This window comes from Eschscholzia californica, unplaced genomic scaffold, assembly GCF_041429995.1.
Source record: "Eschscholzia californica isolate CP2 unplaced genomic scaffold, dmEscCali1.0.p SCAF_4, whole genome shotgun sequence".
Classification (NCBI taxonomy): domain Eukaryota; kingdom Viridiplantae; phylum Streptophyta; class Magnoliopsida; order Ranunculales; family Papaveraceae; genus Eschscholzia; species Eschscholzia californica.
In genome coordinates this window covers 43,821,559-43,841,558 of record NW_028238461.1, presented here as the reverse complement: position 1 = coordinate 43,841,558, position 20,000 = coordinate 43,821,559, and the positions used below count along the sequence as shown (strand labels likewise).

General features: G+C 35.7%; 1 protein-coding gene across 2 annotated transcripts; it reads left to right on the top strand.

The window, feature by feature from the left end:
- Nucleotides 1–16,040: 16,040 nt before the first annotated feature.
- On the top strand, nt 16,041–19,810 carry LOC147544950 (Wound-responsive family protein). Of its 2 annotated transcripts, none has more exons than XM_086633442.1 (10): nt 16,041–16,461; nt 16,890–17,087; nt 17,200–17,252; nt 17,332–17,388; nt 17,739–17,804; nt 17,944–18,015; nt 18,426–18,535; nt 18,956–19,047; nt 19,248–19,313; nt 19,546–19,810. In XM_086633442.1, exons 1-9 carry the CDS (start codon nt 16,176–16,178, stop codon nt 19,298–19,300), a joined length of 987 nt encoding a protein of 328 aa, XP_086489568.1. In that variant the 5' UTR covers nt 16,041–16,175; the 3' UTR covers nt 19,301–19,313; nt 19,546–19,810. The 2 variants fall into 2 exon arrangements, with proteins under 2 accessions (XP_086489568.1, XP_086489569.1); XM_086633443.1 differs by having other exon boundaries at nt 16,060–16,461; nt 18,956–19,033.
- Nucleotides 19,811–20,000: the final 190 nt, after the last annotated feature.

Here is a 20,000-nt window from a genome sequence, read left to right as displayed (position 1 = left end):
ATCCAAAACATTTAGAGTTTTGTTGACACGAAAACAATTATTTTCATTAATTTTCCAATCTTCGTTAAAGTTGTCAATTCTGCCCGTTTTCTTTGTGCAAGTTTCTTCTAGCCCGACTTTAAGGTACATTTAATCTGGACAACTTTTTTATCCCAAGGATGTTTTTCCCCACTCCTTCAACCACCTTTGTTTCCTTCTCATTTTTCCCTTTTCTTTCCGCTTTATGGCAGCAAATGGTTCCTTGCATAGGACAATTATAACATTGTTATCAGCTTCAGAAATTTTCCGAAAACATATAGCATGCAAACTTGGACACAAACATAAATGTTGTCAACATTTCACAATTTGATTATTATTCTGAAAACGCGCAGTAACATTTTAAAATATGTCCCAAATAAATAAAAGCTATCAGAGAGCAACTTAATAAAAGAAACCAAACCCTTGGTATAACTAAAACATATTTGAAATTGTTGGGAACATTAATGTACTTGCAGAGAGAAGGATGACAAATGAAGTAATTAAATCTTTATTGCTAATAATAGTTTCGTGCTCAAAGCATAATTGCAAAAACATAAACATCTAAGAAGATGTTGATAGCAAGTTAGGAATTGCAAACATCAACCAAGGAACTGCAACCAAAAAATCATCATTGCCGAAAATATTTGTACAAGTTAAAAAACACAATCACTAAGTGAATATGTAGAAAAAAAAACATAGGAGAGAGAAACATGTACGGAAGATCAAAATGTGAACGAGTTTTTTTGGAGCAAGCATTTTCGAGTTTGGTCCCTGAATCAACATTGTTTCTACAACATATTTAAAATGCTTAAAACACCAATCAATTTTTGTAAGACACAAAATCTGGATTTTGATGGTAACAACTATAAAAATACAGAAAACATTTTTCAGTTTGCTCGTTGTATTAACATCGTGCTAACAACATATTCTAAAATGCTTACAATACTTGTCAATTTGTCTGTTAATCACCAATATCTACTAAAACGTAATTTCTAGAGAGAGAAGCCGAAAAATAGATCTAAGTTTGTACTTTTTCAGTTCTTAAACAAAAAAAACTGTAAAAGTTGTTCCCCATGTTAAGAAATTAATTAATGAGGAAGTAATACTCAGATATGAAATTTCTAGAAACATCAAGAAAAACCTCATTAATGGTGTTTAAAATCTTTAGATTTGAATTTTTTCTCTAAAACATCAAGAAAAACCTCATTAAATGAAGATGAACAGAGAGAGAGGGAGATTCTTAATATGAAATGAAGATGCAATGAAGATGAATAGAGAGAGAAAGTGTAAAGAAAACAAGAAGTGAAGATGAAATTGAGAAAATATGTTTTAGTTTGAAGAAATGAGGAAGATGAAACAACAAGTAATCATTCATTAAGTTGCAATAAAAGATTAAAGATGGAGATGGACATACCTTGACTGTTATTGCAAATGAGTTGAAGAAGATGATGACGATTTTGTTGAAGAAGATGATGATTTTGTTGAAGAAGATGAAGCTTGAAGATGACCAAAATCTTTCCCAAATCAAACAACATTTTCGGCTAATATTTCGTTGCTGTTAAGGAGAGAGAGAGAGAGCAGAGAGAGGAGAGAGGGAATAATGGAGGAAAGTTTTTTTGTTGTTAAAGAGGAGAGAGCAGATGAAGGAAAGTTTTGGAGAAGGAAAGAAAAACTGAGTTTATAATGGAAATAATGAGGGGAAGAAATTCTCTAATCTGGGAGTTATATATAAAGGGTAGAATAGGGATTACCTAAAGTAATGGGTTCCTAGAGATGGGAAAATGTACCTAGGGATCCGAAATTGGGTTTGATATTGGTTTATTTTTTAAAAAATGGGTTTTGTAGGCATTATTAATCTATGGTGGGCCTAATTTAGTATTTGACCTCATTTTTTGGGCTTTTCAATAAAAAATTCTCTAGGAAAGTGGTTTTGGAAGGTAGAGAATAAAATCAATAACAATAAAAAACTAGAGAGAGAAAGAATAATATGGTGGAGAGAGAAAGGAAAGTAGAGTGAGAAAGGGTAATAACCTAGAGAGAGAACGGAAAATACCGATGTGGGAGAGTGGGCGGTGGGCCCCATACGTACTAAATATCCCTATATTTCTTCTTTTTTAAAGGCCCAGCGCTTTGGGGAAAGCTAAAAAGTTTCCGGGGTGTGAAGACTTGGTCAAAAATTGGTCAAATTTGTTTGACAATTTTATTTAGGGGAAAGCAAAATAGCTTCTCCACCTCACCTCTCTCTTTCTCCACCTCACTTCTCTCTCTCCACCTCACCTCTATCTTCTCCGATTAGGTCGCCGGCCGGAAAATTTTCCGGCCGGCGACCATTAAAAAAAAAAAAAAAAAATTTTTTTTCACTCTCTCTCTCTCTAGAAACTCCGGCGAAGGGGTTTCCCTTCGCCGGAGTTCCGGTCTGTTCTTCAACAGATCCGGTCTTCAACAGGCCGGATCTGTTGAAGAACAGACCGGACTGGTCTGTTCTTCAACAGACCACTTCCGGTCTGTTGAAGAACAGACCGATCTGGTCTGTTCTTCAACAGACCCGATCTGGTCTGTTGAAGAACAGACCCGATCTGGTCTGTTGAAGAACAGACCAGATCGGGTATGTTCTTCAACAGGCCAGATCGGTCTGTTGAAGAACAGACCAGTTCCGGTCTGTTCTTCAACAGACCGGGACTCCGGCGAAGGGAAACCCCTTCGCCGGAGTTTAGAGAGAGAGAGAGAGTGAAATTTTTTTTTTTTTTTTTTTTTAATGGTCACCGGCCGGAAAATTTTCCGGTCGGCGACCAAATCGGAGAAGACAAAGAGGTGAGGTGGAGAGAGAGTGAGGTGAGGTGGAGATAGAGTGAGGTGAGGTGGAGATAGATTGAGGTGAGGTGGAGTGTTTTTTTTTATTTCCCCTTAAAATTTATTTCCCCGGAAAATCTCTAAAATTATACATATTCCCTTTAAAATTTTACACCCCGGAAACTATTTAGCTTTCCCCAAAGCGCTGGCCTTTTTAAACTGCCCCAGTTTTCTTGTAAGTTTGACCATTTCAAACTTTTCTTTCTTAATTAAAAACAGACTACACACTATGGATATATGAAAAGGGAGATTTTAAAAGGCCTCCCCGTTTTTGTTAAAAGGCCTCCCCATGGTTTCGTTGACTTAGTAAAAAACCTTTGACTTAGCTTGGTTAAAGGGCCCCCCTCTTTGAATGGGTGAAAAAAACCCCTTTAAAGGTGTATTTCACCCACATTTTCTCTCCTCCATCTCATTTTCTCTCTCTGCCACATCATTTGACCACGCCACATCGTCATCTTCTCCGGCAGGGTCATCGGCCAGCCGGCGACTTCAATTTTTTTTTTTTATTATCTCTCTTCTCTCTCTCTCTAAAAACAAATTTTTTTTTTAAACTCTCTCTCTCTACAGATCTAGAGAGAGAGAGAGCAGATCCATTGAAGGTCTGTTCGCAGACCTTCAATGGATCTGCTCTCTCTAGATCTGTAGAGAGAGAGAGTTTAAATAAAAAAAAAAAAAAAAATTTTGTTTTTAGAGAGAGATTGAGAAGAGAGAGAATAAAAAAAAAAATTTTAAGGTCCCCTGCCGGAGAAGATGATGATGTGGCGTGGTCAACATCACCGGTCTTGGGTTAAGTTTGACCTAACGGCGTTAACTTTGTCGTTAGGTCAAATATTGATGAAGGAGGTGCTCTTTTGTAGAGGGGGCCCTATAACCAAATAGGTTATAATGAGGGGCGCTTTTAGCGGGGAGGCCTTTTAACAAAAACGGGGGGGCCCCACGTGAGTGAGGGGCCCAGTGCGGGCGCCCTGCCCACACTGGGCACCGCACGGCCCTGCTAGCGACACCTCCATCACTAACTCTGGCCGTCATCAGCGTTCTCCTTTCTCACTCTTCTTCTCTCTTTATCCTTCTTCTTCTCTCTCCAAGAAGGGGTCGACGCCCACTGTCTCTTGTCGTTGGAAGGGGCGGCCCTCTCTTGTAGTCGAGAAAAGGGCGTGATGATTCTTTCTTTTTCCCTCTATTTGTTTCTTTATTTTAAATAAAGAAATTGAAATGATAAGAGAAAATCGAAAAGACAGCCAGCTTGGTGACACAAAAATTGATCTTGTTAGAGAGGTGCGTTCGAAAAGACTAAACTTGATTTATAGCAAATAATAGAACCCAGTAAGTTCGTCAAACATATATTTTAATATTAGGATAAGATAGCATGTTAGTGGATTAGCGAATAAATCAATAGAGATAAGTTTCACATAAACAAGTAATTTTAATAGAAACTTGTGCTCCATATGTTTAATAAACAATTTGCCTTTTGATATTATATTCGACTACAACTAATCTTTCCAATTCGCCCATGATTTATTCTTTGAGATTTACATAAGATAAGCAGGGGCGAGCCCACATAGGGGGCCGTGGGGGCGCGTGCCCCCACGACCCTAATGTGACTCGTATGTTTTAAGTTACACTTGTCATTATATTATGAATCTATAGTTCCACATTTTAAATAGAATTCTTCTCTAGCTCAAATGGTGAAACGCTTGGATTACATTGTGGAGGTCTTGGGATCAACTCACACACAACACCTTTTTTTCTTGAATTTCCACTACTTACATTTTTTTCGTAGAATGTCTACTATTTACATTAGTTGAAAGTATTGTTTGGTTTAAGATGACTGCTTATTGAAAATACTTTATAAAGTGCATGTTTTGTCTAAAATTGATTCTTATGAATTCAACTAATTCAATTTTGGCCTCCTCAAAAGTATCAACTTAATAACACGACTTCGTAGAGATGATGAGTTTTCTAAATAACTCCCTTAATTTTGATTCTGTCTGATTTTTTTGTGACTTGTATTTTGGACTTCAAGATTGTTTTTTACACGTTTGTTATAGTAAACATGTTATTAGAAAGAAAAGTTTATCTTTATTTTTTTCCATTACGATCACTTGCTCTTCATGATCTCCACCATCGTTTTCGTAATCTTCACCACTATCTCTTCATCCCTTCCTTTGTTTTTTATTTTAATATTTTTTGGGAATGCAGTTGGGGGAAAGATTCCCAAACCATATTGATGAGAAAATTATTGCTTGTTGTACATCAAAATTACCATCGAATATCTGAACTATAAATAAAATTTTGTTGAAATTTTGTTTTTTTGATTCTAGCCGGATCGTATACTATGGAATTCTTTCACTAACTATAACAAAAAAAGTCCCCCACTCATAAAATTTTCTGGCCTCGCCACTGGAGATAAGTATCTGTTTGGTATCTCACATCATGTTTGAAATTTGGAATTCAATTATGTATTGGAATGTTGTCTCTCACCTTTACCTTTTTTTGTTCATTTCAAAGACCATTTTTCTTCTGAGGAAAGTAAATACTTACAACGTTGTTTTTAGTATAATCATCCTTACTGTTATGTTATCACCAAGAGTAGGCCATTGTAAGACTTTTTTGTCATAGATATGTCGTATCATATTTTTTGGTTAATAGTATAATCATCATTTGTTTAGGGTCCATATTCCATAATAGGGCTTTTGGTGGAACATTTGGTTTGGAATAAATAATCGCCTATGTTTGCAATGTGCAGTGTAGTCATGAAAGAGTTATTATGTTGATTAAGGCATTGATTTATTATTGAAAAATGCCCACAAGATACTTTGAGAGTTATTCCTTTATCTTTTGTTCAAATCTTGAGAGAATATGATCGATAAGCAGTCGTTTTTCTTTCTTTCCATGTATTAGCGCTTGATTAATACAGTCTTCTTACTTCAAATAGTAGTCTTTTTACTTCAAAAAGACTTTGGTTCAGAGTTACATTCTTTAGCATTCATGGTTAATTCCCATGTATAAGTTATGTCTTGAGATGTAAATTTACCGGGTATAATTTAATAATGTTTAAGGGACTGCGTTGTTTTAATGGAAAGACATAAATATTCTATATCTTTCTCTTAGAAAATTTATTCTTGGGAGGATTTATGAGATCAAAGCTTTCAAGTTCGTGTACTCTTGCGATTAGGGTGCTTCTAAAAGCACCGGGCCAAAAGGTTGTTAGCATCCATCTCTGTTAGCACCAGGCCTAACCGCTTCTTTCTCTATTAGCATCGTCCAACTATGTAGGCACCGGTGAAGTGGAGTTAACCCTAACCCCTCCATCCATCTCTCACAAAATCCAACCATAATTTCAGACAAAACAATGATGCCTTAAGACATACTAGATGAACTGTACCAAAATACTTAACCTGTTTACACAATGATGCCCTCCTTTCTACCTTCACCACCCCTAATTAAATCAAATCAAACCTATATAACAACTTAACCTGTTTACACAATTGAAATTCACACATATAAGTAATCGCGGAAAATGATGAAGATAAGTTAATAGTTGTTGCTCGTCACATAGCAAAACACTAGGTCGTACTGATCGTCAGATCTCGATGTATGTATCTGATGATTCCTTTTGTAAGATTTACTCAAACTCCAATTTTATTTCCAATAGTTGTAATTGTGATTACAATATGTATTTATACACATTAGAGAGAGGAAAGAGATAATTATGTTATGTTAACAGAATTTGTTATAACTATCTAAACTATAAGTAGAATTAGTTATTAACTACTATCTAACTCTTTAATCGTTTCAGATTAGTGGCTGCCTCCAGACTTCATTGAGTGGTTGCCTCCAGACTTCATTGAGTGGCTGCCTTTAGTCTTCACAAGACACACTTGAGTTGAGTCTCGGCTGATTGACTTTGACCGATTGACTAGGGTTGATGTATATAAGGTTTTCTTAGAAAACCTAATCTCATTTTCTCTTTTACTAAAACCCTAGCCGTGCTTCATCTCTCTACTGTTAACAGCCCCCCTCAAACCGATGGTGAAGAAGAACAATGAACCATCAGTTTGTCCCTTAAATGAGAGAAAACTTCGAGAGATAATCCCTTAGTGAATAAATCTACGAGTTGATCTTTGGTAGAGATGTATTGAATCAAATATAGAACCATCTGAAATGAGATCTCTGACATAGTGGAAGTCGACCTCAATATGCTTCGTACGAGCATGAAAAATGGGGTTTGAGGCTAGGTGCTTCACACTTATATTGTCACAGTGAAGAAGAAAGGGCTTCTGCAAAGAGCATCGAAGCTCAACCATAAGGTAAGAAATCCATACTAACTCTGTCGCAGTGGTTGATAATGATTTGTATTCTGCTTCAGTTGATGATTTTGCAATAGTAGCCTGTTTCTTAGAACTCCATGAGATTAGACTCGAACCGAGAAATACACAAAACCCTCCTGTTGATTTTCTCAAATACGGACATCCAACCCAATCAGGGTCAGAATATGCTGAAAACATGGATAAATCTCCTCAAGATAATCTAATACCTGAACCCATAAAACCCTTTAAGTATCTTAATATTTTCTTGACAATAACCAAATGTTTATATGTTGGTTTATGCATGAATTGGGATGTGTAATTCACTTCAAAGGAGATATCAGGCCGAGTTAAGGTGAGGTACGGAAGAGCTCCAACTAAGCTTCTGTATTCAGTAGGACTTGAAAGCTCAACACCATCTGAAATGGAGACTCTTTGACCACTTGACACAAGTAATTTTGATGGCTTGGAATCCAGTAGAGAAGCTTTCTGTAGTAGTTGCAGAGTATACTTCTTTTGAGTTAATAGCATGCTTTTGTTGTTGGAATCATGAGAGACCTCTATGCCCAGAAAGTAAGATAAAGACCCTAAGTCTTTCATCTTGAATGCAACACTGAGATCAGTGATGAGTTGTGTAATCATAGAAGCTGAACTCCCTGTGAGAATTATATCATCTACATACAGTAAAAGAACTAGCATATCCTTGTTAGAATGAAAAACAAACATAGAGTGATCTGTTTTACTCTTCTGAAAACCATAATGATATGAAAAGGTTGCAAACCTATTGAACCAAGCCCTAGGAGCTTGCTTAAAACCATAGAGAGCCTTGTGCAAGTGACAGACATAATCCTCCTTACCTTTTTCAATAAAACCAGGGGGTTGAATTATGCAAACATTTTCCTCTAAGACACCATGAAGAAAAGCATTTGAAACATCAAGTTGTTTGATGTACCAAGATTTAGTGACTGCTATAGTAAGAATGAGCCTGATAGTACTTGCTTTAACAACAAGGCTAAAGGTTTCTGCAAAATCAACACCCTCCTGTTGATGAAACCCTTTGGCCACCAATCTGGCCTTGTACCTTTCAATGGTACCATCACTTGATGAGACATGAAAATGTCTCATTTAAATCTCTTAACTCGGGTTAGTTAGTCCAGTTCGAGCGGTTACTCTGATGATTTGTTTGATTTTCTTTCTCAGGTCTCATTTACGGAGTTCGATGCGAAAGCATCGTGATAAAGACATCCTTGAGGGGCATTTTGGTCATTTTAATGACAAGGGTATTCTGGTCAATATTAGTGCTCATGTGAAAGTAGAGTCCAATACGAATCTATCGGCGAAAGCGGAACTAGAATCGGAATCCGGATCAGGGAGATAGTCCAAGTCAAAGTTGGAGTCAAAATCATTTGACCAAATCAGCTAGTTGACACGTGGCTGACGATCCAACGGTTTGATTATTTCCTTAACTATCCCTTGAAGCACCAAATCAGCTCCTGATTGCCAGCCGTTTGAATGTAATAGCTGGCCATCCAACAAAAATGGGAACAGGGGACAGAAGAGGATATATTATGTTGAAGAAAGATAGGAAAGGTATATCCTCGAGAAGAGATATACCTTTCCTATCTCTAGAAGTGCAATTCTCGAGGATATACCTTTCCTACTTCTCTTATAAGACAGGGAACAGAAGAGGAGAGAGGTCATCTTTGGAGGGACAGGAACTAATTAACAGAGAACTTCATAGAGAAATCATCTCTCTGTTCTTTCTCTTTGTGCTTCAATGCTATAATTTTTTAGAGAGAGATAGAATTCAGAGAGGAGTTATCTTCTTCTTTTACTGTTATATTAGAGAGAAACAGAGTAGAGAGATAGAAACAAAGTACTCTTCATATGTTTTTCATTTTCTTCTTTTCTGAATTTCCAGAGAGTGATTGTAGAGAGAGAGGAAGTTGTAATTTTGATTGGATGAAATAAAAATTACAGAAAGATTTGTCCAGAGATTCTTTGTGAGAGAGCTTCTCTTGGATGGATGTTGTTTTGTTCTTCTTTTCTGAATTATTGAAAAACTTTTAAAGAGAGAATATTTTAGAAGGAATCAGGAAAAGTTGTAGAGAAGGAGGAAGAACCAGAGTATATTGTATAATGGTGTTTCTTTAAATTTCCTTATGTCTTTGTGAGAAGACTTGATCGAAAATTCAGAATCATACCATCAAAGTCCTCCATCAACTCATCACCAACAACAAAGCTATCATTTTGGTGATTTCTTTTCTTTTAATCTCAATTATTATTTCATGTAAATGTTTATGATTTCTTCAATAAACATGAGTAGCTAAGTTTTCTTTTCTAGAGTTAAGATGAAGCTTCGAATATGAGTAAATAATTTAATCGTTCTCTTGTCATGAATCTCACTAACGTCCATAATTGTTTAATTATGTTTTTACTTCGATTCCATTGAATAACGATAGTAGCTTCATCGTTTATATTTATAGCTTGATAGGTCATACTTAGAAGTAAGTTTCTTTGATGATTTATGCTTGAAATTTGATAGGCGATAGTTGGGATATAGTTATTTAGGATTTGAATTTAGCATAGTTCTTCTTAATACGTTTGTTTCAAATGTTTGATTTTCCGATGTTTAGGTAAAACTACTTCACTAGACGTTGAGTTATAAAATTAGATAATCATGTTAAGAAAAGAGTTAAATCATTTATGATAGCTTACAGTGGAATCCGAACTCTAGACTTTTCCCCCATTTGAGTTCATTTTCGTTAATCGTTTTAATATTTTATTATTCAAATCACCGAAAACCAAATTTGCAAAAATAAAACCGTGATACTTCCAAGTCTTAGAATAGGTTTGACTAGTCTCTGTGTATCGACCCCGGTCTTACCGGGATTTTATTACTTGACCACCGTGCACTTGCGGTATAGACCTATTTAGGAAACTTTCTAGGCCCATCATCACTCTTTTGCTTCAACTTGTAGACCCACTTGCAACCCAAAACATTCATTTTACTGTCAAAAGGTACAAGAGACCAAGTTTTGTTCTGCTGTACAGCTAAGAACTCATCATTCATTGCCTTACACCATTCAATATGCTTTGCTGCTTCTTTATAAGAGTTGGGTTCAGTGGGTAGTTGCAAAATTGATAGATATGCTACATTTAATGTGTGAGGTGAGGAAAAATGAGCCACAAAATCAGAGGGTAACTGTTTTGACTTGATTATTCCATTTCTGCTTCTAGTGGTGATTTGTTCAGCATTAAGTTGCCCTTGTGAGATAGTTGGTGTACTAGCTGAACAGTTAGGTGTCCCTATCTCATAGGTAGGTAGCTCCCTAGAACCAGAATTAGCTGGTGGGCTAGGAAATATACTAGATGAACCTAATTCATGATTTGAGGGTTGTTCTGTAATCAGAGGTGGAAGTGAAAGTGAAATGAATGGCTCAATATTCTGATCACACCTAGACTGTTGCTTAGAGATGCTGGTATATGGAAAGTTACCTTCATCAAAAGTAACATATCTTGAAATATAGAGTCTTTTGGTGATAGGGTCATAGCACCTATACCCTTTGTGCTCATTACTATATCCCAAAAAGATACATTGAACACTCTTGGGACTAAGTTTATCCCTTCTAAGATCACCTAAATGAGGATAGCAAGCACACCCAAATATTCTAAGAATTGAGTAATCAGGTGTCATATGAAAAAGTGCTTCAAAAGGTGATAAACCATGAAGTGTGGGTGTGGGTAGTCTGTTAATGATATAAACAACAGTGTTGAAAGCATCAAACCACAAATGTTTTGGTAAAGAACAATGAAAAGAGAGAGTATTACCCAATTATGTGATATGTCTGTGTTTTCTCTCTGCTTTGCCATTCTGTTGTGGAGTATAAGGGCATGAACTCCTGAAAATAATGCCATTGGAATCCAAAAAGGATCAGAATTCACCCTTTTGTAGTTCAGGAGCACCATCAGATTGAAAGTATACAATCACCTTGAGAAGATTCTCATGTGTGGATTTGAAGTGTTGAAAACACTTCACACTATCAGACCTGACTTTCTAGCATAAATCCAGCTATACCTGCTGAAATCATCTAAAAATAATATGTAGTATTTGGCACCATTTGGAGTAGTGATAGGGGCTGGTCCCCAAATATCACAATGCACCAAGTGTAAAGGAGTATTGGTGGTGCTGCTGGAGGTGGAAAAGGATAAACACTTGCTCTTTCCCAATCCACATGACTTGCAAAATTTCTTAATACTTGTTGTGGATAGCACTATCTTATTTTCCTTACTTAGTTGATTCAGAATACCATGATGGGAATGACCTAGACTAGCATGCCAGGTATCATAAGACAATGCAGTCTGAGTTAAATGAGCTGACTCAGACCTATCTGTACAGAAATTTTGTTGAACTTCAATAGGATAGAGATTATTTTTTACTGGTCCCTCAGTCAAAATTCTTTTGGACCAAATGTCCTTAATACTATAACCCCATGGCATAAACTCAACAGAGACTGAGTTGTCTTTTGTGAACTTTGAAATAGAGAGTAGGTTCCTTTTTAGATTTGGAACACATAATACTTTATTTAAATCAAACACACAAGTGGAAGTGGAAAGCTTAGAAGTACCTGTGCTTTCTATTGGGAGAAATTTACCATTTCCAACCATAACAGCCTCTGACCCTTTATAATTTTGAGGAGAAATAAGGTTTTCAGCAGAATAAGTCATATGGCTACTGGCTCCTGTGTCAGCCAACCAAGTTCTGTCTTTAGAAATTGATAAATTTGACTGAGAACTTGCAACATAGCATGAATCTGAATGAGTATCTAAGTCAAGATCAAAATTTTCACAATCTAGAAAGATATCTTCAAAGTAAGCACATTCTATGGCAGTGTGACATTCTTGAAATACATCATCATCACTGTGTCCATAATTGAAAACCATAGCATTGTTGCATTGACTCTTCCTCATAAGGAAAAGATGTGGAATCCATAGAATGTGGATCAATAATATGATCTTTGATGATAGTTGTTCTTCAGTGTGATATCCAGATTGAGCTTTGTTTGGTTTGTATCTAAAGTAACAGACACCAGCTGAATGACCCCATCTCTTGCAAATACCACAAGGAATAAAGGTAAAATCAAAATCTTCTGCCCTATTACTCCTATTTTGAGTACTTGTTGGTGCAGCAGCAGAGGTATCCTTCTTATAAACCTGATTTCAATAAAATGTTGGTGAGGGTTTGCCCCTTGAGACTTGTTTCTGATTCACTTTGTTTATATAATAAACCTCATGAATAGAATCCTTAGTTGATAGCCATTGCTCATGTTGTATAAGTCTGGATTTTAGTTGAGCTAGAGATAAAAGCTCATTATTAGCTCTTAAAGCAATGGTAAATTGATCATACTCAGATGGAAGACCATGAATAGTTATTCTTACTAACTCTGAATCAGAAACTTTATCATGAACTGTCATTAAAGAGTATGATATTTGTTTAATTTCTCTCAAATATTCAGCTATTGAAACATCTCCTTTCCTTAAATTTTGTAGTTTTCTTCTTAATTGATCTTTTTTTTATTCTAGTCCTTCATTATTAGTTAGATCAAGATACTCCCATATATCTTTTGCAGATTGTAAACCATAAATGTCATAATAGATTGATTTGGAAAGAGTAATTTTAAGATAGGACATGACAAAACTTTCTCTTGATCTCCATTGTTGAAAATCAGGATTCACCTGTTCAATTCCTTGAATGAACTTTAATTGAGGTGGTTCTTCAATTGAACCATTAACAAAACCTATGAGTTCATAGGTTTTAACATTGTTTCTACTTGATCTCGCCACATGAGATAGTTAGAATCATCTAATTTTTCAGTGATGAAGTTAGTGACAGCAGAAATAGGTAGGAGGAATACCTTGAATCGCGGAAGCCATTGATGAATGCTAGTGATCTTGACGAAAAAACAGTAAGTAACCTTTAATTTTGATATCTTGTTGATTATTTTGTAAATCAATCTTCTTCTTTATGATCTTATGATTGATTTGATCTTCTTCTTCTTTTGTTGATGTTTGATCTTGCGAGATGTTAAATTTTGTGATTGTTCTTGAGCTTGAGCAAAAACCCTAAATGAGGATCTAACACTAGACTGATACCATGTAAGATTTACTCAAACTCCAATTTTATTTCCAATAGTTGTAATTGTGATTACAATATGTATTTATACACATTAGAGAGAGGAAAGAGAGAATTTTGTTATGTTAACAGAATTTGTTATAACTATCTAAACTATAACTAGAATTAGTTATTAATTACTAACCAACTCTTTAATCATTTCAGATTAGTGGCTGCCTCCAGACTTCATTGAGTGGTTGCCTCCAGACTTCATTGAGTGGATGCCTTTAGTCTTCACAAGACACACTTGAGTTGAGTCTCGGCTGATTGACTTTGACCGATTGACTAGGGTTGATGTATATAATGTTTTCTTAGAAAACCTAATCTCATTTTCTCTTTTACTGAAACCCTAGTCGTGCTTCATCTCTCTACTGTTAACACCTTTGATATGAATCGGTCACACGATAACAAAAATCAAGTTGTGGAAATTTATCATTTGATTCTGAAGATGATGATGATGAAGATGGTGACGATCATGAAGATGGAGAAAATCAAGTTGGTGGAAAAAAAAATTTCTCTCTCTTCTTCTTCCTCTCTCCTGCTCTCTCTCCCTCTAAAAATCTTGGGAGGAAAGAGAGTGAGATTTCGGAATGGGAGTATAAGTCTTGACCAGTTCCCTACCCAAGAATGAATTGAAGGCTATTCCCCCATCTCCTCCTTTGATCTTAGGACTTCAACCTTCTGCTCTTGTTGATCATGTGGCAAGGGTAGATTGTCTTTGCTCAATCAAATCCCTGGTGAAAGAGGTGGTTCTCAACAGGTAATCTGTTTCAATCAATACCCATCTCTTCAATTTATCTTGTTTTTGGGTTTGAAATTTATCTTGTGTTTGATATTTACTGAAATTTCTATTCAATTATGGGTTCCTCCTTTTCTAGTTCATAGATGAAGTTCAGTGGGAAATTTTGAATTTATATAATTTTGGTTTATATTTTGCGTTAAGGTCCCACATCTCTCTCTCCCTCTCTCTTGTTTTGGAAGAAGATGGAAGAAGCAAACAAAGGTGAACGTCACCCACCCACGTTAAAAACCGGTGCTTATAGAGAACTCGAGTCAATGGCCATTGACCCGAATCAATAAAATTTTTGGATGTTAACAGCCTTTCGGGCCGGTGCCTTTAGAAGCACCCTTGCGATTAACATGAACTCAATTACTATATGATATATACGGCTTTATGATACGACACGTGACACATACTAGTTTACAAGAAAATGTAGAAATCAATTAGATATAACATGTGGCATCTCAATTATATGTACATTATCTGAAGTGTACTTGTTACAAATTATAGAGGTTCGGTTTTGACAATGTTAAATAATCTAAAAAGATGAGCCGACTATAAGCTGAAAGCCGACTTAATCGGATCTCATTGGCCGAGCCTTGGTGAGAGAGAAACGACACAACCAATGAAAACCAACCACGAAGATTTTCAGCTTGTAGTCTGCTCATTTTCGGAGACCCTTTAGCATTTTCTTGGAACAAAATGTCACTACCATAGTGAAGTGGCATTGAATGATGATGTATCCTTCATCTATTGGAGCCTAGATAATTATGCAATTGTCATTGGTAAATTTCCAAACAGAACCAAATTGAACCTAGTCAAAATTTAAGTTCATTGAATCTAGACAACAAAGGAAATGATTCTGTTTTTCTTTTTTTGTTGAAAGAAGGAAATGATTCTGTTGAAATAAAGAGTTCAACACAAGAAGAAAATGATAGTATTTTGTATGCCAATAGTAAACACTTCTTCCATCATCAAAAAAAACAAAATAGTAAACACTTCTTATAGTAACTTTTTTATAATGATTTCTATCTCATTTATAATGGCCTCTATTCAGTTATATCAAACACGCTTATGCAGTAAAGAAAACACTTATTTATGTAAAATAGAGATTCAAGAAGGAAGCCTATAAGAAAGTATGCAAGTCCGTTTGTTACATGGGAAAATAAGTTTAGAAAGTCGATTTTCACGGGAAAATCAACTTTCTACTGTTTAAAGCCACTTTCCCATGGTAAAATAAGGTGTGAAGAGATTCTCATAAATTTTACCACCAAAAACGTGGTAAAACTCGTTTCTCACCCACTCCCGTTTACCTCACCCTCAAACTCGACCCTCTCTCTCTCTTAAAGACTTCTCTCGCTCGCTCATCTTTGCAACGCTCGCTCTCACGATCTCCGTCTCCATAAAGCTTTTTATCAGATCTGTAAATAATCATGAATAAGAGAGAAGATGGAGTGTAAATCTTGCAACCTTCACCGGGGGAGGCCCGTGACCAAAGGCACTAAAGCGGTCGCTTCGGGTCCCAAATAATCAAGGGCCTCATGTTTCCTATTTCGTATGTAACTTTCGAAAAACTAATAATACTTTGAACCAATTCCAAACATAATTTAAGGCGTAGCTTAGTGGTTAGGAGTTTAGATCTTGGGTAAAAGGTTAAGGGTTCGATTCCTACCCTCTGCATTGTTTAAATTTTATTCGTTTAGGGCCTCCTCCGATATACTTTTCACTGAAGCTTGAACGGACCCCAAGATGATTTTCTTTCCCATGGTAAAATAAGGTGCGAAGAGATTCTCATAAATTTTACCACCAAAATGTTTTCCCACCAATCAAACGGACCCTAACTCTCCGAATATCGGATTCAATAACGAAATACCAGTGGTATTTTAGAAATAAAAAACGGTATTTCAACTCTGTTCTTAAAGGCAAGAAATGTTCTCATTTGCAACGTTTTTCTCGTTCATCTGAATCATCTCTCTCAGGAGGTTTATTATTTTAATAAAATTCATTTCTCTCTCTCTGTTCTTGATCGGCCATCGCTGGTCGGAAAATGTTTGTAGTACATTACCGAGTTCATACCTTCTCTGTCGCCGGCAGTTCCGCCGACATTCAGAAGGTGGATCATCATCGTCCTTTAGTATTTAATTCTTCTCTCAGTTGCTCTTCTTCTTCTTCTTCTTCATTATCACTTCAATTAAGTTTTAGAGAGAGAAAGTCTCATGGAATCAGATCGATTCTAATTTCTTGTAAAGCTTCTCCTGGTAACTCACAACGAAGATCCGGCCGTGGTGATGAACGCAATGATGAATACATCGAAGCTACTGTCTTGATTTCAGGTCCGATTCCTTCACTACTTTTAACTGTTATGAAATTCTTCAGTTTTAATTATTTCTGATCGATCTTGTTATTTGATTTGAGTTTTGATTTGCTGATTCCGTCAACTCCGATGAGTTCTATCTGTTGTTTTTACTCTTTAGTCATGCCTCAATCAATGTATTAGATTATTGCTAAGGAATCAGATAGAATCGTAAACCTAATTTTGAGTTGTCTTTTATACCAGATTCAGCTTTCAAGTTGGTTGATTATGAAAAGAATGGCATCTCTAATCACAAACTTGAAAGTCATGTGGTTTCTTTTTAGGTTACTTTTTTTTTTGACAATTTTTTCCTTTTCCTGAATTTGGTTAGCATGATTTGGACTAATCCTTCTCCAAATTTTCCCTTCACATTTGAATAACTTGGGGTCACAAAATTGACTGTTGCAGAAACTTCCAGACACTACCAGTTGCGCAAGCAAGGTTATGTAGAAGAAGAGAAAAAGTTATTTCCTTTTTCTAAACAAACGACAGAATCGAGAATAAATGTTCGATCAATTGGACAAGGGTTTCTCCGCCGCTTTCAGAGTCCCACAATTTTTCTTAAGGTTGCTTGTGACGGAGACTATTTGTTGCCAATTATAGTGGGTAGGCTTTAGTATGACATTGTGTATATTTCTTGTGTTTTAGTTTTAATTTTTCATGGTTCTCAATCTTAAGTTTATTATTTGTAAGTAACTTCCACTCTTTGTTAGTGCAGGGGAGCTTGCAATCGAAAAGCTTATAGATGCCTCAAGGGAAAAGGAGAACGGGGTAAGGTTCCATTAATCATTATTCAGCTTATCTCTACTATTCTTTAGTCAGGAATTTACACAAATGATGTATCTTGCAGGATTTCCCAAGTCACTTCCAATTTATGAAAAATCTTATAGAGAAACTTGGATATGAAGTAAGGAGCTAATTCTCTTAAACTGTAGACGTAGTTAGGTTCATTTTATTATATATCTCCCCTTGCAGTTTTTTTTCTTGCCATACTCTCATCATATGTTTTCTTATTGAGGAAACTTTAGCAACAGACTACAGCTTAGTACGATTAATCACCCATAAAAAGAAGAAGATATCATTGGATGAATCATGATAATATAATGGATAGGATGATTGATATTGGTATTAGTGACAGCTTACTTGATTTTGTAGAGAAATCTAGCAATTGTCTTCGGTTTGGAACTTTGCTTCTTACCTTGGAGTTTTGAACTCTGTTATCTGACTGAATGACCGTCCTCATCTTTTTTTTTTCAGATAGAAATGGTGCAGATAACAGAAAGAGTAATTAGTACTTACTATGCGAGAATATTTTTCAGAAAGGTAATCAGCTCATTATCTTGTTAATAGTTGTCTCCAAACTTGTTAGTATTTAGTCTATTTTGCCTTTTTGTTATACTTCGGCCTTTCACTCAGAGATTCATTGTCATGATCTTCTTTACTAAGGGTTTTATATCTGCAGCCAGGAGAGAAAGGTGTTCTAAGCGTAGATGCACGCCCATCAGATGCCATAAATTTAGCTAACAGATGCAAGGTAAAGTGCTTGATGTTAACATATTCTCTTTTTGTCTTGGAATGAAAAACCTCTATTCAGATTCCCAATAGTATCTTGTTTGCTATGGATATTAACAAATACTTAAATTGTGTATAGGATGTTTACTTTAGGCCTTATGGTAAAAGTGCAGGACTTAAGTCACAAATGAATGAGTCAAACTGGACAAGGGCAACCAATTCTTTATTTGGATGAATTTAAATTGCAAACTAAGTGTGTCATTTGGATAGTACATATTATCCAGTTTCATTTGCTTTTCGAAATTTGGAAAGCTGGACCGTCAAAATCTAAGTTTGCTTTGGTTTGGTACCATAAGATGCTTGAATGCCACTAGAAAATTTCATAATTGTTTCTTATGTGTTTGGGCTGAAACCCTTGTTCCATATATGCAGGTTCCTATATATATAAACAAGCAAATAGTCATGAGTGATGCCATTAAAATTGTCTATGGTGGACGAAGAGGAAGTAACTCAAAGCCAGCTTATGATGTATTTCTAGATAGGTAATGATCTTTTGTTATTCTAGAACTATGTTGTCATGAAAATTGTTATTTTTCCTCACGTGCTTCCTAAGCTGTTAATCCACTTTCTTTATCTGTCTTCCGTAAAAACTTAGGCATTGCCGACCACTGATAAATTAAAAATCACAATCTTATATTGGAGGTACTACTAGCACTAGGATAGTACGTGCTCTTCTTATAATTCAGGCTCTCTGAATCAAGAATTCTGCTGAGATTAGATTTAGGTTAAAAAAATGATTTATGTTGGGAAATATAAACAAAACAGAGTTTGTAAGTGAAATCTAAGTTAAGAACTTAGAAAGGTGCTTAGAAGAGCATACGGCTCTATGCTCTCGGTATTAAGGGATCTGTTTCTTCTAAATGTCTCCTCATTTGTTCTAAACCATGAGATTTATCTTTTAGTGCTGCAGAAGGTCCAGATATACTATCTGAGGAGCTTGGAATTGTGACGAATATGAATATAGCGGCCAAAGAGGAGAGGTATAAAGATGCAGGTACTTAACATACGGCAACCTTTATATATTTTTATTTCATTTACAAGCATTGTCGATCAAGGGTAAAGTACTTTTCATATTTTTGTACCAAGTACCAACCATATATTCTCATTTTCCATTTTTATTGGCTTTTCATAGTTTAAACATGCCAACTTCTGTTGATTTATGAACTTGCACTAAAATGTAACTGGTTTTTGTAGCGATGTGGAGAGACAAACTCAGAGAACTATGCACATCAAGACATGAAATTTAGCTTATATTTTGAGGTGAAAACTCTCATTCTTCCTTCTGAAATTTATTCTACTCAATCATTCAGTCCTTTGTGGTCATTGTTTGTTCTTTTCTTATTGATCTAGGGAATAATTCCCTGTTCATTTTTGTTCAATTTGAGAAATCGTATAAGATATAGACCTCATGTGCTTTTCCACAGAAGTAAAACAAGTTGCCTATTCATATACTTATTGGGTTTCTAATACATTGTCTCTTCCCTCTGTATAGGAACCTAAGTTTCAACCTGCTTCAGGATCCATCCCTAACACAATAATGGAACGCCAAAATGATGGTGTGGAAACGAAGTGTAACTTTAGATTAGTGAAGTGTCACCATTAATGTAAATCTCAAATCATGTCGTATGAGACTCTCTTCGTCAAATCTTCATTTTCAACCGCATGTATATATATCAAATGGTTGTTATGTGAGTGGTAAATGAATAATTATGTGTCAACTGAATGCCAGGATTCTGCATCCATATTTTTTCCTTTCATATGAAGACTAATTCTGCATTATAGGCTTTTCTTAAAATCTCAGATAGAGAATTATGCAGACTTTAGAGTTGCTTTAACTAGTTTAGGAAGAGATTACAGTTTGTTATTTCGATTAACAAGAGAGAAGGAACAATTACTGTTCCCAAACTTATATCCAAGATGTTTCATCATGAACACTGGTTCGTTAAC

Coding starts and splice junctions, on each gene's coding strand:
- LOC147544950 (XM_086633442.1), top strand. CDS start 16,176: ATGTTTGTAGTACATTACCGAGTTCATACCTTCTCTGTCGCCGGCAGT. Junction 17,389..17,738: donor TAGAGAAACTTGGATATGAA/GTAAGGAGCTAA, acceptor TTTTTTTTTCAG/ATAGAAATGGTGCAGATAAC. Junction 17,805..17,943: donor CGAGAATATTTTTCAGAAAG/GTAATCAGCTCA, acceptor TTATATCTGCAG/CCAGGAGAGAAAGGTGTTCT.